Raw genomic sequence first — 26,189 nt, 5'->3', positions numbered from 1 at the left:
TCACATTGAGAAATAATTTCTGTATGGCTGTGTTTGACTTCAAACTCGGACATATCGGCTTTTGGCAATGCTTAATGTTTTTGGAGCTACCCCTAAAACAATCAAGATCACACTTTATTTGTGAAATGGAAACATTATTGAAAAAATGATTAAAAATCATTCAATGTGTACACAAGAAATCATAATGCTGAGCTATGTATAAACATATTTTACTATTGGTAAGTGAACCATAATACCATGCCTTTTTAAGACAGTGGCTCTTCGCTTTCCTGTTGTGTGCAGGGCAGAATCCCGTTCCTTGAACTGGAGAAGCAGTGTCAACAGACAAGTGTTCTCTTTGTAAATCTGGATCCTAGTCAAAATGGGCCATCCTTGAAAATCTAATCTGAATGACTGAATTAGATCCTCAGTTTTAACAGCATATTTTTTGTCAGGCAGACAGATTCCTAGATGCATTCCAGGGCAGACGTCCGGGGTGCTATCTTGGAGCATATCTGCAGCGCAACTACTTGGTCATCTGCTTCCACTTTTGCTTTCAGCCTGGAGATGGTGGGCCCAAAGAAGAAGGTATTTGACAACAGGCTGTTGCACATACTTGAAATATTGTTAATAATTCACCGTGTGTTGTATTCCCAAAATCCCATGTTTCAGTGTTTGAGACTGTATTGAAATGGAATACAACAGCTCAGTTACATCTTCACATTGTAAGGACAGTAAGGCGGTATGTAATGAGAAGAGTCTTCAATTATGGTGCAATATTTAGAAGCTTTTGTCTTTTAGAATCATATTTCCCTTGTTTCACACATGGCTGTTGACAGTCTATATAGGTCCAGCATCAGGGTAAAACATGCATCATATGATGAGTCTGCATCACACAGAGGGCAGAGGAGTAGCAGAGTTTCAATAAGAGTGTTACCTTTTTTCTGACCCCTTGAATCTTCTGTTCTGTCAGCAGCATGCCCTGCTGTGGTAGCAGTTGTTGACCCACCGTGACCCAAATTAGACAAGCTGCACCTCACCAATGAGGTTAGACTAATGCCTTATCTCACTCTGTCCCCAGTCATGTCCTGTCGATAGCTAAATAGCACATCCCTTATCTGACTTTCACACATGGCACTTAAACCCTGCCCTCCACCAAACCCAATTCTTGACGTTCTATTGTTCTCTTCATATTTACATATTTTTTCCTTGTTTTTGAGTTGTTCACCTTTTTGTGTAACTCCTTTCAATTATCTTTTTTCTTCTTTGCCTTATTCTTGTGAATTGATCCTATCTAGCACACTCTGAGCCATGGACATCATCCCCATAACAATTTAAATGGTACCAAACCAGTTCTATAAGTTCCCACTACAAACTGTGACACACTCTTCCACGGCAACACTGACGTTATTGATAACTGATTTACTTCTTTGGCTAGTAATTTCATTCTGTCCACCTTGCCTTTGGTCTTGGTAAGATATAGGGCAATTCCCATGTTTCACACAATCATCTCTATAATCACACCACATCCTCTGAAACAAACTGGGCACCATGGTCTGCTACTTAATTCCAAATGTAACACCTCTCTCGCAAATGCATTTTCTAAAAATTCTATAACAAAAGAAGTGATCATTCTCCCCAACAACCTTACTTGCTGTAATTTGAAGAAGTTATCATCTAGCATAATTCAATATTCTTCCTGTCTGGTAAAATTTGGTAAAACTTTCTTGAAATTTGTAACAATTGTGTGCCAAGTACCACATTTTGCCATTCTCTCTGTTCAACTTTTTTGTCCTTTCTACATCAATTCCTGAGTGAGTTTAGCTTGTCTGCAAAAGTGCTAGTGAACCTGGGATAAACCCTACAAGTTCTGTGAGGCACGCCAGTTGCCCTCTATTCGACCTCATGGATGCCTCCTCAATATATTCTACATCATTTCTTTTTAGCCTAAGTGCCTTTGTCAAAATCGAAGGACCCAAAAGATTATTTTCACTATGAACAAATGTGCACTTATACCCCCTTCAAGATGAGAAGACTTTGTTGCAGAATCTTTACACATTAACTAGTACCTTTCTGTTCCACTTCTTACGGCAAAATGTTGTTTTGGAATATCCACGTGCCCTTCAACAAGTTAAATATTTCCTGGTGGAATATCTGTGATATATTGACCAAACTCAAAATCTGTGAACTTGCACCGGTCAGCACCATTAGGTGTGATAAGAGGACTAAAACCTGATAGTGCCTACACACAAAGTCTAATGTAGTTCTAACACCATCACTCCATGTTGAAATCATCTGTTTATTTATCAATAAATGCCTAAAAGACTTCATGATCTAAAGGAATGTAACAAAAGAAAGACAATTGTGGCTAAAAGCACTAGAAAAACACCCTATCAGAAAAGGAATCTTTTAGAGATTAGCAGAAAACAAAATGATGTTCATCTTTTCTCAACTTGAGTGGCACATTGCAAAAAAGCATGGGAACGAGTTCTTAGATGGAATGGCCTCCAGCGCGTTCTCTCCTAATACTTGGGATACATAATTGTGCAGATTTTCTGAACAGAGGGGTTGGGATAGAGTTACACAAAGGCATTTAAACTGCACCTTCTCCTCCACAGCCATCCTATTCAGCTACCTCTGAGCCTCAGACACATAATTGAACTTTAAAAGGTTCTCCACTATCCTGACTGTGAAGTTTGAGCACACTGCTGTATTTTTTATTGATACTTTATTCGCTTGATAACAGCCATCAAAGTGCACAAGTCAAAATCGCTTCAATAAATACATAATTATACAAGATAAAATGTCACACATAATTATTTATCACCATCAATACACACAATAAAGTTTACACAAATGCAGTACAAACTACAAAACACACGGTTAAATATTTTTGCCTTTTAAACCACACACAAAATAAACATCGACTGATTGCAAATACAATTGGTGAGAAAGTATCAGTTTTCAAATCCTTAAAGCTAGTGAGTATCTTGATACCCCCAAGTTCAAACAGAGTGGGCAGATCCATTTTCTACGTGGGCCCCAATATTCTGGATAAAAAAATAAAACATGGGCCACAGTCTACACATGCAGCACACTCTTTTACACCTGCATCTGTACCCCATTTGCTTACAAAGGACCTTAATTGTAATGAGCCAATCCTAAAGCAAATTTATAAACTTTTCGCTAATGGGGGGGTACCACATCTAAAAGTGGCTCAGAACATGGATGGGGTTTGAACTCCAGGAACTCAGCTGTTAAATGACCATTCTTCCCATCCTGTATAAGCTTGTCTCGAATATACTCCCAGTAATGGGATTTCAAGATCCTTAGATCAGCTTTGCGTAGGGAATCTGGTTTCACCCAATAACTTTCCAAACCCAATTTAAATAGCCAATCTTGCACATATTATAGCCATGGAATACCTCTGGCATTTAATATTTTATACATCTCTCATTGAGTCTCTGTAGTGACTTAGCTCATTGGTGGACCACAGACGAACCTCGTACAACAATGGCTTTAAACAAGCAATATCCGTTATTCTCCATAAACCCAGATCTTGGAAAAGGAGAACAAGGGGTGTGCTCACAGGTAGAGATAGCAACTTCCTCACAAGATCTGTTCAGCTACAGCTAAGCTGTTTAACTTATTGTACCCACAGATCTCAGCACTTTGGCCCGATACACTTCTATAGCCGGAGACACCACATGGCTGCTAGTTTTCTTAAAAAACGTTATTATAGCATTTGGTCTGTATTTAACAGTTAAGGCAGACCTGGTAAGCTGCAGCAGCCTTTTTAAGTCTTGGGTTAGTTTAAGCCCTAAGTAATATAAACTATTAACCCTCTCCAGGGGTTCGCTGCCCACTAGAAATGTAACATGCATTGGGATACTCTTACCAAAATTCATAAATTTTGTTTTTTCAACATTCAAAACTAAACCTCTCGAAGAGCAGAAACTTGTACATTTGTCGACAAGGAGTTGAAGTCCGACCAGCATTTTGGATATTAATAGCGAGTCATCCACAAATAAGAGGACAGGTACCTTTTCCTTATTAATGCTATAGGAGTCATTCTGACAGTCAAGGAGAGCTTCCACCACATCATTCACAAAGAGAGTGAATAACATAGGTGCAGGCACGCACCCCTGACAGACACTGTGTCCGATAGGGATGCGATCCGTTACTTCAATCCAACTACCCCATCTGACCTGGGCATAGTTCTCAGAGTACAATCTTTTAATTACATTTAACAGGTTCCTCGCCGCACGCATATTCAGCAGCACTTGCTACAGTGTACTACGGGGATAAGACTGAATGCTTGTTTAAGATCGACAAAGGCTATATATAATCTTTGTTTGGCTAAAGTACTTATTTCTAGTAGAGAGTAGCCATTCCAAAACTTGATGCAGAGTACTGGTCTGCTGATGGAAACCAGCCTGGAGAAGTGGCAAGATTCTCACCCCTTCTGCCCAAGTGAGTAATTTATCTAAAACTTGCCTGACAAAGATCTTTTGGTGATTATCAAGCAAGCTTATTGGTTGGTAATTCACCTTTCTTGATAATTGGAATTATCTCCACGCCTCTCCAGGATCTCTCGGAACCGCAACACCCTCCTCAATAACATTAGACAGCAGGTTTATGTAACTAGTCCAGATCAAGGGCTCCATTTTATACAAATCACAAGGGGTTTTGTCAGGGACAGGTGCTTTGGCACATTTTAAAGAATCAATTCCTTAGCCGTATCATCTGGACTAAAGGTCACTATGCCCTCAGCATAGCCTTCCCCGATGTCTCATGATGTATCTTGGACAGTCACCTCAGCTGCATTATTCAGGGGTGTATAGCTTGGTGAAATGAGAGACACGGCTATTAGGTTGGATATAGTAACTGTATAGATTCTTACTGACAGGTTCAGTTTTCGTAGCTAAATGCCAAAATGATCTATTATCCTTCTTTTTGACTGCAGCATGCATCTCCTGCAAGAGTCATTGATTCTATTGTTTCCTAGCTCTGTTAAGGGCAAGGTGGTAATTATATCTAGCGAGCACTATTCCTTCCCTGTCACATTGTTTGCCTGTATTTCTCAGATTAATTTTAGCTGCTTTGCAACCCGTGCCAACCCAGTTAGAAGTAGCACCCTTCCCAGGTTTCTTACAGCCTTCTTTGAAGAATAGTTTATTTAAATCACCAGATAAATGATTATGAATACTGAGAATCGGGATGTTTGCGAGTGAATGGTGTACATGTTGTGATAGATGGTGCACAAAGAGACCATAAATCTTAGAAGGTTAGACACTACAGTTGGCCATGGCACATAACAGTGGTTGTTACTTAGAATTGGTTCTGCAGCTAGGGTTACCAAACAATTTTTCCCTCTAGCTAAAGCTGGCCCTGCCAAGGTCAAAATCAGGGCTCCCTTGTAGCCCCACGGACCACCACCTCCCTGAGGCATTGCTGTAATTTTATGCGGGGCACACGCTCCCCATGGCCCTGAGGACCGCCGCCTCCCTGGGGCATTTCTGTAATTGTATATGGGGAGGCCATGTGGCCCCTTGAAGCCCCAGGGGCTGCCACCTGCCCAGGAAATTTCTGTAATTGTATGTGGGAGGTCGCGCGACAGCCCCGGGGACCACCATTTCCCCCGTGCAAACATTAAAAAAAGAAAAGGGGGTCAGTTTCGGACCCCTGCAGTCCCTGGGACCACCACCTATCCGGGGCTGTTTACGTTGGGGGGCACGCTGTCCCCCTCGAGGAGCCACAGATGGCCCTGGAGAGCCCCCCTCAAGTCCCGCTCCTGCTATGTACCAGGGTGCCCACCCCGGGACATAGCTGTTTGCTGTGGCTTGCCAGCACCTTTGACAGCTGCCGCCAAGTAACAGCAAACATTCTACTCACAGCAAGGGAGAGCTGTCAACCAGCTCTCCCTCGCTGCAAGCAGAGGTTTCCTCTGTTTCCCTCCCCACAGAGATGCAGGCAGGGAGACAGAGGAAGCAATAGCTCTCACAGGGAGGGAGTTCCTTTAGCCCCTAACTGGGGAGGGACCCAGGTCACATAGCCAGGCCCTGGGGAATGGAGTCCCCGGGGCCGAGATCTGCCCTGGCAATGGGGACAACATGATCCCCTTCCTAAAAAAAATAATAATAATTAGGCCGGGCCCCAGAGGAGGGCATCCTTTAATTTGTATATTTGGAGGAGGCGGACGGCGTGGCCCACTCCCCCCCAAAAAACTATCTAAATGTTTAGGCCAGGCCCCAGGGGATGGGATTCCCTGGGCCGAGGGTGATGGGCTCCCAGGGGCTGATATCTGCCACAGGGGGGGAGGCCATGTGGGGTTGGGTTGTTATAGGAGTTGGTCGCAGGGAATGGCCACATGCCATGCACAGCACGGAGTTGGGTGGTTTACCTTTGGCTGCAGGCCCTGCGGCCAATTCCTGCTGTGCACGGCTGAAGACTGTGTGCATCATGGGGTTGAGAGGTTATAGCGGTTGGCCCCAGAGACTGACAGCAGGCCAGGCCCTGCGGCCAACCCCAGCCACGCGTAGCCTTTGGCCGTGCGCGGCAGTGGTTGGATTAACATATAGTAATGAAAATTACTATGTGTTAGAAAAACCATAGAAATGCACCTGTTATAGTTAAAGCTATCTCAAGTAACTATAACTCATGCCCTAAGGTAACTATAACTCCCACCCTCGCCGTGCACTGCTAATTACCCCACAAATTACAGCACTCATGACATCTTTGATAACATTATTGATAACATCAATGTAATAGTTGCAGAAAAAAAAAGTTGACGAAAAAACTGTGGGTGGCAGTGGTGCGAGTTATAGTTACCTTAGGGCACGAGTTATAGTTGCTTAAGATAACACTAACTATAACAGGTGGATTTCTATGTTTGTGTATCTTTAAAATGGGAGCCTAACTACAACGTCCCTGTAACCTTTGTTTTTTAAGTGAATTTCTATGTTTTTTTTAAATTCTATTTCCTAACTATAACGTCCCTGTAACCTTTGTTTTTTTCAGTGAATATATATATGTATATATATATATATATATATAAATATATAGATAGATAGATAGATACACACACAAATCCTTCTCTCAGTGTCCTTTTTGCAACATTAGACAGTGTGCACTTCCACTAGCCAATTCGTTTTACCCAGTAGTTTACAAATGGGTGGTTGTACACACTAGAAGCATTGTGTAATTACTATGGTGGTGTGTGTTGTTCTTTGTTGCAAAAGAGCTGTGTGAACGTTGTGATGGCCAGTTGTATCCCATCAGCACAGCACTAGTCCTGACAAGGCAAACATCCTGCCCACCAAGCTATGGAGGTCAGTCATACAAATATTGCTTTTTTGTTACCTCTGTGACTTGACGTAAAGAGCTTTATAAAAGTACTAAATAAATGTGCATGTGTAACTAGAACAATAATTGTATATAACACCTGTGAACCAAAAATAGTGTGTACAGAGTAAACGTGGAGCACTCAAAGTTTGCAAGGTAAAAAGAACAAATTAGATTTCTTTAGATCAGTGGTTTCCAACCTGTGGTACAAGGACCCCTGCAGATCCACTGGGCCTATTAAGGGGGTCCGCGAATGCATAGAAATTCAAATAATATTAACAGATTAATGAAGGATATATAAAGTAGAAAAAAAATATAAATCTGAACATTTTAAAATGTTCTATAAATGTGAATGAATTTAAAAAGGGAGGCTAAAAATTATGTCAGTGTCCTCATTTTGATTTGTGGAAGCAGTGCAAGTGCATCAAACAGGAAGTAGTATGGACAACTAGTGGTCTCAATTGAATTTAGGAAAGCTCCAACCTTCCCATTTAGAGTTTTTTTTGTTTTTTTATATTTGCTTGTTAAGTAAATAAATGATTAAATATGTTGTGTATTTGTTTGATAAATTGCTTGTTCCTGTATTGTTTTTGTATTGCTTTGCAGTTCAAATCATTGAAAATGCTTAAGCCGGGGTCTCTTGCTTCAAGTAATGACTCAGTCGGGGTCCCTACGCTAAAATTTCATAAATATGCCCCTTGCGTTACTGTGCATGTCGCAGGTACTTACACATGTTGAGCTGCCGGACAAAACTGGCCATGTTGTTATGTTTGAAGTACTTGGGCAGCACCTCCTTAGCGAACCGGCCCTGGTCAAACACGTGAAAGCTGGTTCCATTCTGAAATAAGGGTAGAGAGAAAGACTTTATAATCCTAAAATCACACAAAAACGCAAGTTGCAACTCATTTATGACTGTACAGAAAGTGTTTGCATTTTAGGTAAGATTGAGAAATGAATGCAAACGGATGCTGTGGCAACAACTGTTATACACTCATTCACTCACACTGGTCAAGCGGAAGATCTTTGACTATAAGCAGCTTGGAGCCAAATGTACAAAGCATTTTTCTGGTCGCAAACAGCCCATAGGGCTTTTGCGATTCAGTATTTAGAAGGAGCGTGTTTAGGGCATCCCTTCCAAATACTGAATTGGTATGGTATGTATTACTGTTTTGAGACTGAGTTTCAAACTGATGGTAACCCCTTTCCCTTTGAGAATGTAAATAATAATTGTTTTTAAAAGCAGACAGTGGTCCCATGAACCAATGCCTACTCTTAAAAAATGAAACCACAAAGTTTATTTTTTTCTTTTTAAACACTTCCCATTTTCCTTTAAGGAAAATGGGCTGCATTAAAAAAAAGATTGCTTTATAAAATGTTTTCGAATGTTACAACCCCCGAATCAATGTATTTTCTGGTAAATAGTTGGGTACAGGTGCTTTCAGTGGGGCATGGTGAGTTGTCAGTCAGATTTCACCACAACTTTTTACATACACACAGACAAAACACACACACACACTCTCAGTTGCAGTACTAATCTTATTAGACCTATCGGCTGCCTTCGATACTGTCAACCATCGGATTCTTTTGGATAGGCTGAGGGAAATTGGAGTGGAAGGCAAATTATGGGATTGGTTGGAGTCTTATCTCACTGACAGATCCCAGGCCATTTCACTACCTCCTTTCCAATCTGAGTTTATAAAGTTAAAACATGAGGTCCCACAAAGATCAGCAATAAGTCCTATTATTTTTAATATAGATCTGCAGCTCTTATTGAAATTGATTAGATGATATGGGATCTCCTTTGTTAACTATGCTGACAACACTCAGATTATCCTATTTTTGGATAATAACAGAACGTCTCAAATACAGAGACTAAACTACTGTTTGAATTGGCTCAAACAGAAAAAAATAAAATTAAATGAGAGCAAAACTGAATTTCTATACTGTATAGCGGCGAAAATGATCTTTCCTCCTCTCCCAGGAAGCCTGTGGCCTTGGAATGCAACAGATAGTTTGGACACTGCCCAAAGAGTACGGAATCTTGGAGTGCAAACAAACGACAACCTTACGCTAATAAATCATATGAATTGAACAGTGGCAACTTGCTTTGGGTTGCTGAGGAATTTGAGGAAAATGGTCGGCCTCCTACCACAACCAGCTCGGAAGCTAGTGATACGAAGTGTAACATGCAGTAGACTTGATTATTGTAATAATGCACTGTTGTTAGCAATTCCTGATTGTTTATTGAAAAGATTTGAAAGGGTGCAAATAATGGTGGCTAAACTGGCACTTAACAAATCCAGGTTTGACCCAGCGCCGGGAGCCCTGAGAGAGCTGCACGGGTTGCCAAGAAAGAAAATAATTGCATTTAAGCTCTATGTATTGTTTTTAGAGCAGATGGTTTCAGGTGAAAGCTGTTCAATTATCGAACCAATTACGGCTTACTCTAAGGGAAGAAAAATATCTATTCAGCTTCAGAAAAGGGCTAAAAACTTGGCTCTTTCCTAAATACTAGCAGAGCTGCTATGTTGCATTTTCCAGTTATCTCCATTGGGTTTCAGCACCAAAATACCTGTGAGGTGAACGTTGCACTTAATAAAATGTGGATTAATAATAATATTATTATTATTGTTTTGAAAGTTTCCAAGAATGTTATTTTACAGACTATTGTGATTCCCCTCACTTAGTCCCCTACCAATCCACATTCCTCTCCCTTTTCACTGCCACATAAGCCACTCTCATTCGCCCTGCTTGTGATATAATGAATGAATGTTACTCAATAAAGCAGAAATGATAAATACTCACTGAAACCACACACATTATCATTTGTGCCGTATATAGTTTAATCTGTACAGCTGGATATCTGTGCAAGTTTAGTGGCCATTTCAATGCAAAATGTGCTGTCTGTAAACGACAGAGCGCTACGACCCATACTTTAATAATGTGTACTCCAAAGTTACATCTCTCTCCTGTTGGACTGGCGTGCTTCATTTGCTACACTTGATTTTCTGTGACGCTTAGATTTTTTTTCAATTCCTATGACCTCAGTGATGCGACATAGATGGCACAACCCCTACTCGGAAAGTTGTTCCAGAACCACTTTGCGCAGTGTTTGCTTGACTTGTGTTGCGGAGCACCTGCGCAGAGGGGAGCCTAAGTGCGCAGTAAGGCTCACGGGCACTGGCCCTGCGATATACATTTATACATTCTAAGCCATTCCTCTGTCCTCTTCTCACATCTTGTATACTTACAACCGCAATCAGGAGCTTTGTAAGGAGCTTATAATTAAAGGAAAGACAACGCGGTATTAACTGTGAACATGAAAGTGACGTGCATTGAGTGTCCACCTGATGGCGCCAACGGAGCATCGTTTCCTACGAGACGATAGAACATGAAGGTCAGCGCGGTATGTATTCATCCTCGGGCCGTGGGCGCAGTCCTTCCCTCTGGGCACGAAGTAGGTTCCGGACATTCGTAATGAGTCACAGAAACTTCAAATGAGTCAGACTGCCTCGTGCTCGTTTTCTGTAACCAGAGGCCACTCAACATGTTTAAAAATGAGAACAAGTCTTATAATTTTTTGGAGAACATAATACCTCGTTTTACTTTGGAGGTGGGATTACCCGTCCACCCTTCAGTGGTTTAAATATGTGTAGAAAAAAGCCCGAGGCTCCTTACTGTAAGCATAAGTAGCCAAGGCTACCGCCGCCTAACTATCATCGGAAAAATAGTAGGTTGACCCGCATGGCTGCAGCATCTCCGCGGTCGCCCCTAACGCTGATTTACTCCCTCAGCTCATCACTGCACGTGATCACCACGTGTTCTCTCACACCTCCAAACCAGGGGCTCCTTCAGCCGAGGCAAAACAAGAGACCACTGCTTTATTTGCACGACTGAAAACAAATGTGTTGCGGATTTTAAAGTCACATGCAGTGTCAGTCAGACCTCCAGTCCGACCCTTATGTACAGAAGAGCCTAGGGGCAGCAACATGTTGGCCATTGCTTAATGCTACTTTAACACATGTGCCTGAGGTAGGGGAAGTGGCATCACGTGCCCTTTGACCTCCACTTTCTCTTGCAGTCACACACACTTACACACACACTCTCTCCTGCTAGCACGTACACAACATACATTTTAAAGCATTTTTTACTTACCTCAGCAGCCATGGAAGGGCATATTCAAGCTAATTGTACTCCATCTTTATTACACCAATAGTGAATATTATGTTATCATTCACAATAGGGAATCATGTTATTATTCACTATTAGTATAATAAAAATAGTCAGAAAACTACCTGACGTCCACAAGGACGAGCTGCCACTGTGTTTCTGGCACTGAATTTGCCACTTCTTGCTGCGCTGACATGCAGCACTCACAAGACCACTGTCAATGCTCCCTTGGGGATCGCAGCTTTGGGCTTGGAGGAGATGTGGTGGGGCAGAGGGTGGTGGGAGTGGTTGGCAGTGGGCCACCTAATTATTTTTCAGTTTGATGTGGAGGGTTGCAGATGGTGGTGTTACCTGCTTGGGTGGGGCAAAGTGATGGAAGCAGATAGTGGTGTTGGTGGGTGGCAGTAAGCCACATTTTTTTTTATTTGGGGAAGCTGGGTATCTAAAAGGAGATGGGGAAGGGAAACTAGACGCCTGTATCTGCTTTACATTTTTTTTACATGTTACATATGGCTCTCCCATTACTTCTCTGCTCCTGGATATATGTAAACGTAGGAGCAGATGATTTGTGGAAGTCATATACAACATAAAAATATAGGTGGGCATAATGTGAATTACAGGGACCTATTCACCTTGGGGTCCCAAGTGACACCATAGATACCTAGAGCTTCACTCTTGCTGTGCATATGATGTCCCTCAGAACCCCTTGGTGGAAAACATCCCTGTTATTCTCAATTTCATACCTATAGTTCTATATATATAGCCCACTGACAAGGATATAGTTTGTTAGGGGGGAGCGCAAAGCGCTCCGTCCCGTGTTGTAATCTCTCTTTGGGCTTCAAACCACGCCCATGTCACGTCAGTCACTTTCATTGGTTCGTGGGCTTGCCTTTTAAAATCTGCTTGTTTTCATTAGTGAAAGGCATGCATTAGTCATGCCTTTTTCTGGTGTTTAGCCCTCCTCGAGCGCAGTGACCAAGTACTGAAAATACGTTTTCCGTCTGGTTTCTGGACTATTTTTTCTCTTTTTTCGCAGCGCGATCTCGCTTGGCAGAAGTCAATCGCTTTGCATGACATTGACCGTGTTACATAGTTAATTGCACTTTTGCCGTTACAAGGATAATTACACTTTTGCTGATAGGTTTCACTACGAGTGAACTTTTATTTCCCTTTATGAGTCTGCTTTGCACTGACGGTGGCCATCAGCTCCCTTATGTGAAACTTTTACTTTTCAGTTTATATGGCAAGAAAAGTCCACTTAGTTATGTGAAACTGTTTTATTTTCCTTTTCCCAAAAGTCTGGCTAGGAGTTTACAATGCTAATTGCTCGAGCTCAAGCAAACGCGAGACCCATTGCATTGCAAATGCTTGTTTAAAAAGGTCTTTGACCCAAGAGAGAGGGTCTTTAACAACTAGTATAGCCCACAGCAGAAGGGCTCAAATCACATGGGAACATTTCACCCACTGAGGCATTGTATTCTACATTTAAATAGGAGCAACCAATGGAGAAACATTTGAATGTTGAAGAAGAAAGTCTATACCAGTATTGTTGGGGCTGAGCTACTCCACTGTCATCAAAGGAGCTCTCAACATTCCAGTATTCTAAGGTTGTATTAGGACAGGTGGAGTGTTGAGAGCTTTCCATCCAGGTGTTTACAACGTTGGCACTTAGATCCAGTTTAAGTCTGACGGAGGTGGGTTTTATTGTATCATGATCTAGGATGCATACTTTCATATCCACTTTCTATAAAGTGGCTGACAGTACTCTCAGATTTGTGATAAAGTACTCAAGCTATCAGTACACATTTTATCCATTGGCCAATGTGGTTTTCTGTCCAAATAACTAGTTGCTAAGAACCCCTTCCTGAAAGCAAGTTCACAATAGACTTGTCCCTTTCCTTCAACCCCAGTATACTCTGTAGACCTCTGTTTCTTAATAGGAGACTCACTTCTCCAGTCGCAGAGCATTCAGTTTATAGACGCATTCCTGGACAAAAACAAGAATCATCTCCATCGAGAAAACAGTTGTATGGTTCCCACTTCCATTGCCAAATGATGCACTGGATGCTCCAGTGGCTGCTCAGCCTCATGACTTTGTGAATCTGCATTAGTTTGCATGCAAGGCCCTTAATGAGCTACTTTTACAAGGGTTATGGCAATTGCTGGAATGAACTGTCTGATACAAGCTGGAAGCGCAATCATTCAGCTGCCTCCTCCTCAAGTGTCATATCCTACCCTTTGCGAGGTTCTTTCACCCGAACAGCAGTCAACACTCCATCATTTCCCAGAGGATGAAGGAGGTTCCTCATCTCGAACATCTGTCTCGTTGAAGCGCACACTTCAGGAGCACAGACCGTACAGGCAGTGCAGCAGAGTTTTCTTCACATTCCCCATAAAAGGGTGTTGAATTCCCCGCTGGTGTCTTGGATCTTCACGGCCGGACAGGAGCCCTCCCAAGTGATACGCTTGTGGATGGGTCAGTGCTTCATTTGTAAAAGAATATGTGTGGGCCAAAGTTTTTCTCAGAACCCCCTGGTGCACTACCAAATGTCAGCGGCTGAATACCAAGGCTGTCTAGCCTTGATTCCACCAACCGTCTCTTTCTACCACCACCCTATGCCGCCTGTCTCTGTGCATCACTCTTACGGGTTATTTTTCATCCCTGCTTATTTTTCCTTTGTCACAGTTTTTTCGGTGTTTTCCCTTCCTTCTCCTATCCTACTTTTTGGCCTTTCCACCTTTTGCTCCGAGTCAAAGTCTGATGATGAAAAATATGTCCTAGTCCCCAAAATGACCCCAACCTCATCCTCAACCTCAGATTAAGCACTGGGGACACTTCCAGGTGGAGTCGGCTTTGTTACGTAATGTTAGACAATAAGGGCTCCCCGTTAGTCATCCTATAACTGCCTTCAGGTGTGCCTGGTCAGGAAAGTCTACCTATACCCTCACCCAGCTCGCTCTGACACTGACCTTCAAATGATACAGAACTCTTCAGACCAAGTAACTACCATATGCCATCTCTGCCCTGTTTAAGTCACTCCAACTGCATGGCTGTAACCGAGCAAATGACTGCACAAATAAAAGAGCAAAAAGAATAACTGCCCCAGGGTATTTTGAATAAGAATGCCTCATTAACGGGAAACGTTTGACGAAGGAGCCACAACTCACGCAGTTAAAATGAAGTAATGATTCAACCAAGGAGCCGCCCAGAACAGCTATCGCACTAATATTCTGCAAAGGTTGCGAAGTACGTGCAGGTTTGCAGAAAAGAGCCAAAGTGAAAGAAAGTGTGAGTAAAACCAACTAAAATGAAGTATCCTTGACAGCTAAGACCTTCGGTGGGGTGGCGTAGCGAAACTTGAGCCCCCGCCGTCCAAAGTACACGGAGCACCCCCGCCCCCTTCCTGACTCACTCAGGAGCTCTCAGGCCAGGATACTGTGCGGGGTGGTGGGGTCACGTACTGCGGGGGCGCCCAGGGGCCTTTGTGACGCCACTGCTCTGGTGGCTTGTTAACTTTTTTTTAAAAATGGGCATAAATGCTCTATAGAATTAGCAAACGCAGAGTGAGTCAGCCCAGTCCACTCCCGCCAAGGGGGAATCATGGGCAGCAGAAGCTACCCTACCTATACAAAATTGGGAAATGGTGCTAACTGGTGTATTTTCGAGAACATTTATACAAATAATTGGCGCCACAGTCAAAGGTTTCACAGCCATCTCTAAAGGGGTGCATACAAATATCCCAATGGATCTTCTCTTGCTGTAAGGCACACAATGCCAGGGGTGTTGTTGTGGAGTTCCCAAACACCTTGTAACAACATTCTGAAAGAAATAGATACATACAAATGCATTTTACAGCACGCTTTCCTAAAGAATATGTCTAAAAGGAGCAGGTTTTACAGGCAGATTGAATAAAAACAAAATGCATTAACATCGCCTACTATCATTTTCAGAAATTGTAACGTATTTCATCTTCCCTTCACCATCCCATTTTCTACGACTTTACTATCCAGCACTTTCCAGGTAGATTATCGGGCATGTAGAATGACTTAGACTGTACTTAGAAGGCGGACCTTTGTAAAAATACAGAAATGTCTCTTTTTTGGACCTTAGAAAGTAGAGTTGCTTTCAAGGTCAGACAGACTTTGCATGTTAATTAGAGCAAGGAGACTGCATTATTGGATAATTATATAGACTGGTTTTAAATCATAAAAGCTATGGATTTAAATCATGAAAGGCTTCCAAATGAATCATGAAATAATTACCATGGAAACAAGTTAGTGCCACGTATATTTAAATACATAGATTTTTATTTTTACTATATAAATGTTTTGTCCACAAATATCATTTTGTCCTAAAATGGCTTTGATTTTTCTGTCCCCAAGCTTGTCACGAGCTAACATTGTACTCATTTTGTTGCGGAATATCATCTTAAATTGGTCACAAGAGAAATGACCTAGTAAAACCCGTCTAATTTACTCTATGGCCACGAACAAACCAGATTAGAGGATAATTTATGCTCTGGATTTCAAACTGTGGCATACTTGCCAGCTGGGGAGGGAGAACAGATGTCCACCTGGGGACAGGAGACCTTGGTAACAATAATGTCTGTAGTTTCTTCTGCCACTGCACAAGCGTCTCTGAAAGACACCACCACTCTGTCGCTGTGACTTGGGAAAATCTATTTTTAAGGGGATAAATAAAAATCAATTCACTTTCTGAAATTTTAAATAAACGATCAGATCAAATAAGAAGTGGCATTGAAGGCCACTGTTTGTTAAATTGACTTGGACCACGTACTATTATCCCCTCTAAAGACCCTGTTGCTTTCAATGTCAATTTTATTTAGTGTAAAAGACAGAGCTTGGTTTTGGGCTTTTCCTTTCAAGATAAACTCTTCCGAGATAACGTTTTCCTCACCAAAGTACTAACGTATTAGCCACATGCAATAAAAGTGTTGACAACAAACATGGAAAGGGCCCCAGAAAGAGCTCTTCAACTGAAGACAACAGATCTCCAAAACCTGGAAAGCGTATGCTCACCATAGAGGCGAGGTGCATCCCATAGGGCCCTCTTTCGCACATTGCAAAACCTACTCTGCCTGCAGCCGCATAAGCCATTTTGTATGAGCAATCAGAAGCTTCCGGCAAGACCACACAGGTCAAGAATACCGCATGCCACCCAACATGTTGTGTGCAGAGAGCACAATTGTAATAAACTAAACACTAACATGACCATCTGTACCCGCATACCACAGTGAAGAGAAGTGGGAGAAAATAGTGTTCTTGATATAATTCATGGACACCAAGGCAAAGTCCAACCAATGTACATAATACTATCACATATCTCAAGGTCATTACCCTAATAATATTCCCACCTCTTAGAACAGCTCTATAATCTCACCAATGTAAAGGAGGAGACAAGAGAAATCCTGGAAACTACAGTTTGGTAGCTTTAATCGACAATGAGGCAAAATACTTTGACGGGACGATACTGGAAGAACTCTCGTCATGGGCTGGAGACAATGCTATAATCCCTTTGAAACAAATGGGTTTCTCCAAATGTACCAGAACAGCTACTAACATCATACAACTCAGCCTGCTGACAGACTTTGCAATTACTTACAACCAATCAAAAGATCTATGCGTTGTTGATTATAAAGACGCATTCAACAGGGTTGATCAGAAGCACAATGGAAGATTCCACTGGGATCCCACAGATGCTTCATAACAACATGTGGGTTTGGGTCAAACTGGGGGGACAGATCCTACCGGTCTAGAGCCGTAAAAACCACACAAGGTCTAAAGAGAGGTTGTGTGTTTGTACCGACTCTCTTCAACTTATTTCTCACGGATCTCTCCCCAGAGCTAAACAAGATTAACAGTCATCCGTAAAAAATATGTGGCATCCTACTATCAAATTTACTCTATGCAGACAACCTTGTGCTCACCAGCAGAACAAAGGTAGGTTCTTGGGTGCAAATTTAGTCTACTTCAAGAGAAATGGGACGACAATTAACATGAAAAAGACCAAAACTCAAGTCATAAACAAAAGAAGGGAGAAATGTCATACCTGGCACCTAGGTTCAGAAAAGCTGGAAGACGTCAAAGACTGCAAGTACCTTGGGGTGTTTTTCAATTCTAATGGTCGGTTCTCCACTAAAAGGAAGGGCAATGCTCTCATAGCAGGTTCAGTTGTCTTACATAGAAAGTTAAAGGGACCAAACTTAGCTCTGTTCCTTAAAGTTTCTCAAGCAAAAAATCTCTCTCACTTTGACCTGTGGGAGTGAGGCCCTGAGAGGGCAGGACAGTTCCACTTTGGATAAAATAATAACAAGGATTTACAGGTACATCTTTAAACTAGCGCCATCTATGTCTCCTGCCAATATGAGATTGGAATTCAGTCTTGTTAAGCAATCTTTGGCCAGGCAGGCTTCCTTTGTGAGCTGTTGTCTAAATTTCAAACTTGCAAGTGAAGACTTCCCAAGTCTTCATCTTTGGCTCGAAATACAAGGTAGGCCGGTTCACCAGCAACAGCCTAATTAAAATCATCCATAATAAAATTGGGCCTCTTTGCAGCCTAGGACCTCCCACTGGGTAAGGACAAGTTTATAAGAATAACAAAATCAAGTGTCAAAAGTCTGTAATTTCTGGAGGATAAATCTGCCCTGGTCGGACATAGACATGGATGGTTAACCTTCAATAACTACCCAAAGCTCAGGCCCCTGCTCTATGTAGGGGAACTCTACAATAATTAAATAAAGAAAAAGTTCCTAAAATTTAGGCTGGGACTCCTGCCGGCACTGGCTCATGCTCCACCATGGCACAGAAATGATAGCCAGAGCATCTGCAAACTGAAGACATGGTCCATGTGCCATGCCTGTGCAAGGCTACCTTAGAGGAACATCAAAAAAATCCTACATAGGACTAGCATGGTGCACTTTTTAGCATTGCTTGCACAATTGGATTAGGAGGCTGCTAGGCACGAAAGCACTTTATTTTTAATAATCAGTTCTTGCATTGCAGGGTCACATTTTCTGCCCAACTCTTTTTTGTGCTCCAAGCCTATCCCATTTTAATCGCAGGGCTTTTGATTGGTTTCAAAACGTGTTGCCACCTAGTTTCTCTGAGGGTGGTATGCTCTGTGTTGTTAGCACAGCTTCAAGTAATACACAACTTCACTTTACTCTTATTCTGGGCCGCGTTCTAAGTCTTGTCATGTCAACTGCTATTTGCATTTTTTGAATGGTTTTAGGATATGTTGAGTGTGGAGTGATTTACGTTTATGTTATTGTTTTTCAATGATTTTTATTAATCAAGCAAATAAGTAATATTTTTATTTTTCCAATCGACACCACAGCCTATATGAAGTTCATGCACAATAACCAATATCTCCAGCTCAAGCCAAGACCAAATCCTAGGTGTTTGAGACCCCTCATGTACGTTCACAGGGCACGGAACCACTATCATTGGCTGGTGGTTTGGACCATACTATCTATTTAGATCCATGTATTTGCCATGCTGTTTACTTTTGGACATTTCCTTGTGACTATGATTGGATTGTAGAGCAGCTCATCGTTTGTCATTTCACTGCAAGTAATAAGATGGAAAAATACCTGAGTAATCCAATACAGATAATAATTCCCTAGGATGGGTAGAGTTAAGGGTGAGAGGCTAAGAGTAAAAGGTTAAATGTAAGGAGATAAGAGGTTAAATGTCACAGTAATAGGCTAAGGGTAAGGGACCGGGGTAAAAGTAAGGGTATGCGTTCAGGAAATGGGGTAAGGGATAAGGTGGTAATTGTAAAGAGTTAATGCTGTAAAGGTAAGGGGTTAAGCATAAGGATAAGGGTAAATCCTTTAATGTAGAGGTTTACGGTACAGGGATTAAGGTAAGTGGTTAGTGTGATTTAAGTAAGTTTTTATTCCAACTCTGTGACATAAGCCTTGACAGCCAGTCCGTTCCCAGCCACCCTCTCAACCATCTCCTTTGCCCTACATTCCATATTACCGCAGCGCTTCTACATTCCATTTCAACAACATCACATATCCTTTCCCGTTATGACATTAAAAAACTCTTCTTTTGAACATAATAGGTTAAACTATAATCCTGTGGATATAACAGACAACAAAAATATTATAATAATAATCCTAACATAACAATACTCATTTATAGATCATACAATTCAAAAGTCCCTATCTCCAATAACAAAAAGTCACTTTAAAGCAAAATCTTTGAATTTAATACGTGTGTTTATTTTCCTTCCCAATCTTCCTGCACACTCATTATACCCTTTAATGGTAAAATTTCAATTTCTTCATTACCACTTCCTGCTTCCTTTTGATCCACACTGTCTTCTATTTCCCATAACCACTCATCCTCCATCCAATCTTCCTGTTCATAATCTTTTCTTTCACCTTTACATATGGCACACCCTATGATCACTTAATCTATCTACATTTTTTAGACATTCTACATCTTTCATTGGCTTCTAGTACATATTCTCAACTTTTGGTACTTTTCCTACTTTTCTAACTTTCACCCATTCCCCTACTTCCAGATGCTCATCTTTAGCTCCCTTCTTATCATCAAAATACTCTTTATACACACTCTGAGCTTTCACAATATTATTCCTTACTGTCTCTGGTGACCACGCAACCTTTCGAGCAACGTCCATCCATCCGAGATTATCTTTAGTATATGGCTCTCTTCCACGCATCAACACAAATGGGCTAAACCCAGTGAGAAAAGGCATAACTTTATAAGCTGACAGCATTTTTTTTATCTCTTTCTCCCATTTTTCCCATTGCAAGTAGCAATTTGAATTGTACCTTTAATCAACTGATTGAAATGTTCAACTGCACCATTACCAGCTGGATGATATACTGATGTCACTACATGTTTCATTCCATTCCTTTGAAGAAAAGTCTTCAACCACAGTGGACTTAAACTGCGGACCATTGTCACTCAACAATTGTTTTGGTAAACCTTCTCTCATAAAGACTACATCTAAAAACTTGACAACTGTTTCTGCCTCTGCCTTCTTTACTACCTCTTGTTCCACCCATTTGCTGAAGAGGTCAATCAAAACAACAGTATATTTGTTGTTCCCTAAACCATCACACATTGGACCCACAAAGTCAACTGCTAACATATCCCAAACTATCTTGGGCCATACTATTGTACACAATGTTGGTTTTAAGGATTTTTAATTCTTATCCAAATCCGAACATTGTATACACTCTCTTACCATTCTCTCTATTTCAGCATCCATTTCTAGCCACCAATACATCGATTTCACTCTTTTCTTTGTTCTGACAATACCAAAATGTCCTTCATGAGAGAAATCCAACACTCTTTTCCTTAAGCTCTGAGGAGGAATCATCCTTCCATTCCGCATTACAAAGCCCGACTACACGGCTAACTCATTCCTGACTTCACAAAACGCCTTTAAATCAACAGCACATTTTTTCTGGTCCTCCCAGCCTTCCTGAATACTCTGTTTAACTTTGCACACAATTCTGTCTTCACTACACGCCTCCATAGATTCCTTCTTAGCAATGGAATTCATGCTCTCTTTATTAACAAAATGTAACTTGGAAGTCATCCCATTCATTTCGTGGAACCTCATTTATGGGTAACGCATACGGCTTAAGCAATCTGCAACTTTCTTCTTTATACCAGGCACATACTTTATATGATAATTGTAATCCTGTAACCTCAATGATAACCTTGCTTCCTTTATAAAGCTTTCCAAAACCTTTCTGTAGTCAGCACTTTTACCAATGATTTATGATCCATCCTTACTCCAAACTCCGTTCCCCACACAAATGCCCTAAAACGTTCCATACTCCATATACACGTCAATGTTTCTCTCTCAATCTCTGAGTATACCTCTTCTGATGGTGTTAAACATCTTGAAGCAAACCGATTACTCTTTCTTCTCCATACTCATTTCTTTGTGTAAGTACTGCTCCCAATCCTTTCCTACTTGCATCTACCGTTATTATACTGCTTAATGCTGGATCAAATCCATAAATTGGTGTCACAGAACTCAACTCATTTTTTATATTCTGAAACTGCATTTCACACTTATCATCCCACAAAAATGTGTTTTTATCCTTTAGTAGTTGCCTCAAGGAATATGTTTTTTTCTGCAAAGTTCCTTATAAATTTGGAATAGTAATCTGCAAGTCCTAAAAATGAACTAAAATCATCCTTATTACTTGCTGCAGGAGCTTCCTTAACTGCTGTAACCAGTTCTTTTTTTTTTGGTGAAATACCATTTGCTCCAGTGACATGTCCCAAGTATGTCACTTGTTTGTTTTGCAAATTTGCACTTACAATATTCTGTAGTTAACCCCTTGTCTCTCAATGTTATCAACACACTCCTCAATTTTTCATCGTGCTGTTGTCCGTTTTTCCCATTATTAGAACATCATCTTGAAAATACAAGACACCCTCAATTCCTTTCAAAATTTCGCTCATCAATCTCTGAAACAAAGAAGCAGCTGATGCCAGCCCAAAAGGCATCCAAATAAACTGGAAAAATCCATAAGGCGTAATAAATGCTGTAATGCTTCTGCTTCCTTCAAGTAAGGGCACCTGATGGTATGCGATGCAAGATCCACTGCTGACAACCATTTCATTCCTTTTGTTTTTGCAAGCACCTCATTAATCCTTGGTAACAGATACATATCCACCAAGATTTGTTTATTCACACTTCTCAAATCAACGCACAAACGTATCTTGCCATTAGATTTGCGGGCAACAACAACTGGAGACATCCACTATGAAGATTCAGTGAGTTTGATGATGCTTTCCTTTTCCAACCTCAACAGTTCTTTTTCCATTTCACTCCTGACAACTAATGGCACACTTCTAACTTTACAATTCACAGGTTCTGCTTTTCTTTTAAGCACTATCTGATGCTTAAAGTCCTTTAATGTGCCCAACTTTCCAAAGAAAACCTCTAGAAAATTCTTGTTGTACTTTTTGTCCCACATCGTCACTGTCACAATCATTCAACAATAAAACTTGTTCTTTCCCATTAGGATTAAGAATTATTTCCAAACTTCTCTGCTCCCTCCAACCTAACACACAAGGACCATGTTTAGCCACAAACATTTTACCCACAGCATAATGACTTTTAAACTCAGATTAAATCTCTCTGAATCCTACAATGGTTATAGACTCACCAGGTAAACTTTCTGGAGGAATATCTGATTCCTCCAAATGCTTTCCAATAGCATTTTCACATTTACTATTCCACATTTCCTGGGTAATGATGGTGAAAGGTGAACCAGAGTCCGCTACAAGGATCAACGGAATACCTGCCACCTTCACGTCACATTTTGGTTTATTTTTGGAATCAGAACCCACCTCCAAAATTTCACCATCAACCAGTAAAATACAATCATTCTCAGATTCCTCTTCATTAGACGTTGATTCCCTTTGAGAAGCTGAAATACAATGTACCTTTCCTCTCTTGTCTCTACGTCTACATGTCCTTGCAAAATGACCAATCAAACCACACCCAGAGCACTTTTGATCTCTCGCCTTGCACTTTTTACTATTGGTTAAATGTTCTCGACTGCCATATCTGTAACATGTCAAGGTACTTTCAGATCCTTCCCCACTTGTACTACATCCCTGTGAATCTCCTCTTTTTGACTCCTTCCCTCCCTCTTCACTCCTACTTGCAGAATATTATTTCTTTCTTGCATTACTTTTTTTCCCTACCACCGCACAAACATATCTTTATTGTCATCTAATGCTGCTTTAGCACATCTGTTGGAGATTTCTGCTTTCCTTACCACAGCTAATACATCCTACAAGGTAGCATCTCCATTCGCCCACAATATGTCTTGTACTCTTTTATTGCTAACATGAAATATAATTTGAACCCTAAGTAACTCCTCCTGAAGCTGTCCAAAATTGCAGGAAATCGCTAGATACATAATCACCAGTAGTCTCCCTCTCTCCTTGCTTGCGGTGGAAACATCTATGTCTATCAATAGCTATGCAAATTGTAGGTGAGTAATACTTTTCTAAATCATCTAGTGCATTTTTATAGACATCGTCTTCATCAACACCCCTCTGTTTCTTCTCCATTTGATTGTACTGCCTAATACCCTCTGGACCCAAAGAATGCAACAAAAATCCTTTTTTGTTTTTGGTGTTAATGTTTCATTATCAATGGTTGTCATATAGTTCATAAAATAATCTCTCCATTCTTGCTGTTTCATACGAGGTTTACGAGGGTCAGGCAAAAATGGTATAGGTTGAGTTAAAGTAAATGTCTGTGCTGCATACATTGTTAACCAAATCACAACAATATTAAAATGTAGCAATGATAAAAGTGTGCGTATCACTGATGTGAATGCAGTACTTCACTATTGTTCCGCTGTAATCCGTTGACTATGGAGCTAATAATACTGAAAACTTGTTTTTATCGCTTTAATGGTGTGCGTGTCACCGACATGAACACACAGTTTATAATATACGGGTGAACGTATCACCTTTAACAGGAAAGGTATTTGGTGTGTGTATCACTGATGTGAACACAACTTTTGTAAAATATTGTTTTTGTTTTTAATACAGCACTTCCTGGTGTGTGTCTCACCGTTGTGATTGCACCATCTAGAAGTGAGCGCGTGACCAGCAACACACGCTATGATGTCTTCATGTACGTTATGTACAGTATGACGCCCGCAGTTCACAGCCAGTAATTTCATTCACTGCTGCATGCGCTTATACCAATCGTCATAAGAACGCGCGCTGCAAGAGGTACTGTTCACGCACCATCCCAGTCAATATCTTCTTAAAAAAAATAATTAAATCAAACCTCCACCATACTTTCCTTCGGTACCATATATGATGTTTAACCTTTGTGCTAGTCTCAAACCAAGTTTTGTTTGTCACGCCGTATGTACGCTAACATCCTATATTCGTCAAATAAAATCTGCTCCTTTGCACATGAAGGTCCTCACAGAATTCCAAGTGTGATTTAAGTACATTTTTATTCCAACTCTGTGACATAAGCCTTGACAGCCAGTCCATTCACAGCCGCCCCCTCAACCGTCTCCCCTCCCCACATTCCATATTACCTCAGCTCTTCTACATTCCATTTCAACAACATCACAGTTGTAGTGCGGTGAGGGGTTTAGGGTGTTGTTAGGCAGTACTGGGCAAGGTGAGAAGGTTGTAATGGTAAGAGGATAAGGAGGTAGGAGTCTTAGGGTAAGGGACAAGGTTAAGAGGTAAAGGGGCTAAGCACATAACACAAAAGGATCTATGGTTATGGGCTAAGGTAAAAACACAGAGTTAGGGGTAAGGAATTAAGAGTAAGGTGGCAAAGGGGAAGAGGGTAAGGATGTAAAAGTAAGAGATAAGTGTATGGATTAACCATATGGGCTATGATGAGTAAATGGAAAAAGGTAAGGGGGAAGGGTATAAGTGGTTAAGTGCTATGGTTAAGTGGGGAATGGGCATGAGTAACAGTTTAAGAGTGAGGGATTTAAGACTTTTGGAGAATTAAGTATTTATTCAAAACTGTAAGGTCAAAGTCACAAGGTAAATAAACATATAACATGATGATGACGATAAGTCGGTAAAAAGGGCTTGCCCACAGAATAACAAGGAAATGGTGAATGATGAAAAAGTGGCAATAGAAAGGTAGATAAACAAACAGCAAGCAAAGGAATGGTAGGTATCTGTTGAAAGAATTGAAGATAAAAAAGTCCATGACAAATTCTGCATACCAAGAGTGGTACTAGACCTTAATGTGCTGCAGCACAACAGAGGACGTATGCCTAAACAATTTTGTAAGAAACATCAGCAACTGCACAAGCAGAGGACCTCACGAGTTGTGACCATTTATAAAGGCTTATGATATATCTAAACCAGACCACGAAACTCCACATCGATCCTACATTAGGAAGAGTAGCCACTCAACGTCAACACATTCATTTTACATATACCCAGGTGTCTGCCATACAAACCAATAAAACAGGACACAACAATATCCAGAAACATGCTACCAATCAGCAGTAAACTTTTCCTAGACTAAATAACACTGAAACACTAATTGTTGTACCAGCATTACTTCAATATGACACTAACTCCTAGGTAGACATTAGAATTATCTTCATAGTTACTACATATAGAAACCATGTGGTAAGACTCTGGGCTTTCTGAGAGGACCAAAAAGTAGGAAGGATCATATTTCTGGGATTCCTGCTCTAGTCTACTGATGGGGATTTCTACTCTGGCAGGGGGTTCTTCAGAGAATATTGCCACATTGAAGTAAGATGCTTTTGAAGGGACAGGTCAGTTTCAGCTTGTACAGGGGCACCTACCACTGCTCATGCCTTCATGTGGAAACTGTCAACCAATATTTTTGTCTCACTTCTACACTAAAACCACGTGCCTGAAGACTAATGGAGAATCTAGCTTGCCAACAGTTGAGTTCTACACAAACTAACTTTGTTGAGCCCTTTTGTGCCTGGAGTTGCGAATCTTAGTGGTCTAGGAGACTTCTGCCTATTTTTGAGGAGGTGCTCCCCTGGATGGTCACTGTGATTGTTATTCCCTGCTAAGCAAACCGAGTTATTTTGTAGTATTTGGCTCCCTGTTTATAACATTTAGTAAACCTAGACACTAATTTTAAACTGCTGCCAATTCACTTGCTGTTACAC

At 41.1% G+C, this 26,189-nt stretch overlaps 1 protein-coding gene across 3 annotated transcripts in view; it reads right to left on the bottom strand.

The window, feature by feature from the left end:
- The window catches only part of HSF4 (heat shock transcription factor 4), a 356,190-nt gene that overhangs the window by 295,248 nt on the left and 34,753 nt on the right, over positions 1-26,189 (bottom strand). For all 3 annotated transcript variants that reach the window (XM_069216203.1, XM_069216204.1, XM_069216205.1), the window contains exon 2: positions 8,053-8,161. In XM_069216203.1, the coding sequence (XP_069072304.1) occupies positions 8,053-8,161 (109 nt within the window). The remainder of the gene's footprint in view (positions 1-8,052; positions 8,162-26,189) is intronic.

Source organism: Pleurodeles waltl, chromosome 12 (genome assembly GCF_031143425.1).
Source record: "Pleurodeles waltl isolate 20211129_DDA chromosome 12, aPleWal1.hap1.20221129, whole genome shotgun sequence".
Classification (NCBI taxonomy): Eukaryota; Metazoa; Chordata; class Amphibia; order Caudata; family Salamandridae; genus Pleurodeles; species Pleurodeles waltl.
This window is presented reverse-complemented; position numbering and strand designations above follow the sequence as displayed.